At 35.0% G+C, this 5,924-nt stretch overlaps 1 protein-coding gene across 2 annotated transcripts in view; it reads right to left on the minus strand.

Annotated features, from left to right (window-relative positions):
• Positions 1–4,733: 4,733 nt before the first annotated feature.
• Positions 4,734–5,924, minus strand: part of LOC107661093 (zinc finger protein 281-like) — a 13,766-nt gene continuing 12,575 nt past the window's right edge. For both annotated transcript variants that reach the window (XM_016450546.1, XM_016450545.1), the window contains exon 8: positions 4,734–5,108. In XM_016450546.1, coding sequence (XP_016306032.1) covers positions 5,072–5,108 — 37 coding nt within the window. In that variant the 3' untranslated portion in view covers positions 4,734–5,071. The remainder of the gene's footprint in view (positions 5,109–5,924) is intronic.

The raw sequence follows: 5,924 nt of genomic DNA on the forward strand, positions 1-5,924 counted from the left end.
TAATACATATATTCATTTATTTAAAAAATAAAAAAAGGGCACTTTCTCTCGATGAAGAAAAAGGGCAGGTGCTCAAGCCCCCTTTGATGTCTATTTGTGCACGTGCCTGGTGATCCATATACATTAAGGTCAGTAGGATTTCGTGATTTGCGCCATTCTCTTCTGTAGCTCTGAGCTTAGAACAATGCATACAAAACAATACATAAAATGACAAATATTAGCAAATTTAAGGTCATTATATCAAATATGAGGTTGCTTATTAACTTGAGCTCTTCAAAAGAACAACGACCGTTATATATTTGTTGTCTTCTTTTCAGGTGTTATATTTAAAGGGGTCATATGATGCGATTTCAATTTTTCCTTTCTCTTTGGAGTGTTACAAGCTCTTGGTGCATAAAGAAGATCTGTAAAGTTGCAAAGACTAAAGTCTCAAATCCTAAGAGATATTCTTTATAAAAGTTAAGAGTCAACCACGCCTACCTAAAACGGCTCGTTCTAACACGCCCCCACATGTCTACGTCACGATGTGGGAAGATTTGCATAACGCCGCCCAAATGTTCACGTAACCTTAAACCGCATAAACATTTCATTACACCAAATACACAAAATAAAGTTCTTTTTAGCAACATCATATGACCCCTTTAAGGAAACCTTTCTTTTTTGAAGCTACAATGACATCAAAATGTTGAATTTTACATCCAAGGAAATATTTTTTGAAGATCCAATGATGTTAATCATAGGGCAAGAATTGTAATGTTACATGAATTTTACATATGTAAATGTAATACATAATATTAAAACAAAAACCCATCCCTTTTCATTACCCTAAATACTGCAAAGACAGCTTTTACCTAAAATACAAATAATAAAAAGAGACTGTCCTAACCTCTATGGATAAATATATAGGGCTGTGCTGATTAAAATGTCAAAGACTCATAAACACAGGGCAGCCAAGCCCTGCTCAAGCCCTTCCTTCCAAATGCTGCTTTTTAATAAATAAAAATTCTATTAAAATCAAGACAATTAAAAACTGATCCTGTCTTTACAAACTTAAGGGTGACAGCAAATACATCTCCACCCCTCATTGATGACTTAGGTTAATAAAGTTAAGAATTAAATTTTAAGGCACACTGATCAAAATCTCAAATAAATGGTATACTCAACTAGCCAGCCTGTAGATAAATAACAGAAAATTACAGTGTCGATTTAGGATTATTAATTAGTCAAAGACAAAAGTTCTACTGCTATAGTTAAAAATCCAATCATACAATCCATAACTGTGAATTATTTTTGGGCTTTAGTGGACCTAATAAATGATTCTTAAAATTCATGACTTTCTGGAGCATTCTTCAAAATCAATTAACTGAACTTACAAATCTTCCACGTTAACACACACAAAATGATGATTAATTAAGTAATTATAAAGTTAAGCCAAGTAGTCAAGGGTTCTGTCAGAATTACAAAACATTAACATGACAAAAGGATTTAGCCTACAACAAAAACAACAACCTTTTAAAACATAAGAGTAAGCCAATTTGCAATCACAATTTAAGAATCCAATAATACAGATGTCCATATATGTAGATGTAAAATAACTTTTTTGTTCAGTTAAATATTACATCCCATCCAAATTTCTCTATTTCAACATTTATTATAGAAATACTCACATTGTGCAGTCTTTGCAGCCACTAAGCAGAAGATCAGTAAGGTCTTTAGTGGTATATTCATTTTCAAATTTTAGTCCGAATGGCAGTGCAGTACTTATTGTACGAAATAGGACACCGTAAAGAGAAAAAAGTAGATCCTCTGGTGACCGGTTGTCTAGCACTGCCCTGTGTTCAGTGATCAGACGGTGTAAGGTAGACCAGTTTAAACCCCCGATCAAGGTGAAGCGCTAAAGATGAATAATGGCGTAGGTTGACGTTGACGGCAAAGTCACTCCTGCCAGAAGGGTATTGCAGGTGAGCTACAGGGAAGTTAGTTGACCGAAGATGTTTAAATATTAATATTTATATACGCTTAATTACACTTGAATATGCTGCACTGCGCATGAGGTTTAAATAACTATAAACAATACATAATTGACTTATAAGTATTTGAAATAGTTCCTTATTGTGCTGCAGCATATAAATTCCAAAGAGGTATGCAAATGCAACACAGGCCTATTTAAGTGGACAAACGATATAAACATACATTTTCAGTCAGTTAAGGTCTTCACTTAATTAACGGCACATGTCATCATAGCAAGTCATGTAGGTTGCCCACTTAATCAGAGTCAGACCTCTGGAGACAACATTTTGTATTTCGTTAAACCGATATACGACTTGTTAGATAAGACGCTGGCAAATATTTTTAAACCCACTGATTCATTTTGGGACCTTTGACACCAAACCCTTGATAAGAAAATGAACAAAGCCTTCTCTTAATTAATGACCATTACATCTATAACATATATTAATGGTAGTTACTGTTCTTTGTTCAAAAATCACATGACATTCTAACCGTCTATATTCTACATAATAGGGGAATAAGAACAATGGCCATTAATGTGAACTGCAAACAGGAAAAAAAAGGATTACCATTTTTTGATTACATATTTAAAGTGTACAGAATACCGAAAAAGATAGGTGTACAGACACAAAGTACATAAAAACACTTCCTGCAAAAATCATCACCATATCACCAATCATCATATACTCAAATAACACCATACAGACTGAATCATAGTCAAAAAAGTTTAAAGTCACACAAAAACTCTTAGGCCCGGTTTCACAGAAAGGGCTTAGATTAAGCCACGAATAGGCCATAGATCAATTAGGACATTTAAGTAACTTTTATAAATGTGCCTTAGATAAAAACACTACCGATGTGCATCTTGAGACAAAACTACAGAGCCGGCATTTTTTAAGATCAGTCAGTGCAAGTTTCTTTCAGTTAAAACAGACCAGACATGCATTTTAGTCCGGGACTAGGCTTAAGCCTTGTCTGTGAAACCGGAGGTTAAAAACACAATATGTAATTTTCGCCGCTAGAGGGCAAACTAAACAAATAGACAAAGGCATAGTTTGACGACGCCGTGACTGAGTGTGGAATCATGGGAGTTGTCATCTTCATCCCCACAGCCGATGCAATCCGACGGGACTCAGGCAGAAATCATGTTCATGGATGAGCTAATGATTTATTAACGTAGTAGAATGAAGCAGGGTGAGGCTGAAAGCTGTTGAAGCGAAACGAGGTCGCTGAACGAGCGTGACACACGGCTCGAAAGCAGCGGAGCTTTTATTATGCCACAGTCGAGCGCTTCCGCTCCTTCCTGTCGTGCGTATGTGGGGAAAAAAAGCAGCGCTGTTTTATCATACTAGATACATTTGAAAGTTCTGTTATAATGCTACTCTGTGCGGTCGTCACCGGTCTATTAAAACGCACAACATATTAAAGCTGTTTCCATGTTTTCTACAAAACAAAACCGGAAATCGAGGGGTTATGATGTCATTGGCAGGCGACGGAATGACACTATAGACACGGTCCGTGTCACTAGTTAAAATTGCTTATTTCTCTGGATTTAAACATTCTTCAAAACATTTGGGATAATGCAAGTATACAAGTCAGCAAAATATATAACACTGTTCTAGTGGTTTTTGGATATTTTAATAAATAAATCTTACATATTGTGCCTTTAAAGTGTTGTCACCTGCTGTTTTATTAATCTAGAGTGCTTTACCCTCTTCTGAAATGGAACACGCTCCAATCTATAATCACACAGGTCCAACTGAGTCACCAAGAGAACATCTGAATAAAACGTATTAATTCAGGACTGATTATCAGCAACAGTATTACCTGGATTTTACCTGTATTGCACTGAAAATCCTTTTATTTCTAGTTTACAAGGTTATAGTCTGAAAGAGCTAAACAATAAAATGTAACAGACAACTGCATATTCATTATTTAACATTTATACTACGATTATGAGGGCTGAATCAGTCATTATAAAGTGACTCTCACTAAATCTCGCTAACTAAACCCTTCGCTTAAGCACACAGTCTGCTATGTAATGAAAAGCTAAAATGTAATAAAACAGACTATTGTAAGTCATTATAACAGTCAAGCCTGGTTTACTGGAAATTTAAACTGTCTTATTTTATTTATAAAATAAAAAATGTATTTCCTGCTGTATCAGCTGGCTTAATGTTTCCCCAAATCTTATCTGGACCAATGTTAAAATAGGTTTGTTTTATAACAAAAGGTTTTTATTGGCTTACCTAATCATTTATAAAGTCATCTGACATGTACAGCCCTATGACAAAAATTAGACTGAAGTCGGGACAATATATGCTACAAACATTTGGTGCAATAGTGATCAGAGGAAAAACATTAAAAAAAAAAACTTCATATCATGCATCAGAAACAAAACAAAAACAAAAACATTTTTAGTGTTTTTGTACATTATTGTAAACAAAGTCTCTCTAGTAATCATATCAAAACACATGGCAAGTAACAAAAACAAGGGAGAAATGAGACAAATCATGAAAGTCTAGGTATTACTCTACAATGAAACACTGCTTGGCATCACCGCTTAACAGAAAAAAAACAAAAAAAAATAAATTGTACATTTGTATTCCAACAAATCAGCTTCATTTGTAAACACGGGTGGCATTATATGATTACACAATAAGCTAACACATACTACAATATTTCCACTACATGAAACATGTCCCTGGTTTTCTCATTTTTACAATGATATGAGGTATATTAAGGTCAATCCTATTCTTAACTCCACTCTTTTTTCTTTTTTCATTCTATAAAAGCATGGAACGAGTTTGGAGTGCAGCATTCAGACTTTGTTCTTGACACCATCAAAGCAATTTCACTGGGACAGGTTTCCGTAAAAGGCAAGGGGAAAAAACAGGGCAAGATCACAGGAAGGCCTCACAACAGACAGATAAGTGTTGCTGCATGGGCCAAAAAACAGGAAGACAAAGCAGCCTACCACTCTTTCCAAGGGCATCAAAAATTGCATTGGGAGGAAAACACCTCATCTCAACATGAAGTCTTTCCCTAATTCACTGCTCATTCAATAACAATCCTTCCGATTCACTGGGTTCTTCTCCCTGCAACAATGTAAAAGGGAAGCTTGCAATTTTGTCAGGCATTAAATTCAAAACTACACAATAAGAGGTAGAACTCCAATTGTTGCTGCTCAGCCCAAATCAAATAATCATGATACCCGAACACCTTCAGAGCAAAAATGCTTTAGAGAAGCCCACAACTATAAAAAAGTGGCATTCATGTCCAATAACAGTGTTTTTAATAAAAGGAACAAAATATCACCTATACCCCCAATGAATATTCAAAAATGCCCTTTGTTATAGTGGATTTGCAGTTCCCTCCCCCACTTTTAAAAATCACAGCTTTCTCCATCAAAAATAATAGTTTTGTGTGTCCGGAATCTGAATTCTCGCTTTCAGTGGTTTATAAAAGTGCTTACTTGATTACTTGAGAGATCAAAGTGATGTCAGCTGACAAAAAGTAAAGTTTAAAGAAGGGGATAAGAATTACTGCTCACCCTGAGATAATGGTTATGTAGTTTCATGTAGCTACAAATAAATATCAACATACACTTGAATGTTTCTGCCTACTTGACTACCAATATGTTTTTGTGTGTTTTAAACATGGCCCTTAGGGATGAAAGTGTTTTCATACTGATATTAGAAGTACCATAAACTTTACAAATGCACAAGAAGTGGAAAAAGTCTACAGTGTCATACCACTGAACACGCAGATTCCCGATTGGCTTTGTCTATTTCTCCAAGGAATTTCAAAAACAAGAATCTTCACTGTCATTTCAAAATTTCACCTGTAAAAAAGGGTGCTAGTGCACCGTATTTATATATATATATAAAAAAAAAAAAAAAAAAAAAAAAAAA

This window comes from Sinocyclocheilus anshuiensis, unplaced genomic scaffold (genome assembly GCF_001515605.1).
Source record: "Sinocyclocheilus anshuiensis isolate Anshui unplaced genomic scaffold, SAMN03320099.WGS_v1.1 scaffold27, whole genome shotgun sequence".
In the NCBI taxonomy this organism is placed as follows: Eukaryota; Metazoa; Chordata; class Actinopteri; order Cypriniformes; family Cyprinidae; genus Sinocyclocheilus; species Sinocyclocheilus anshuiensis.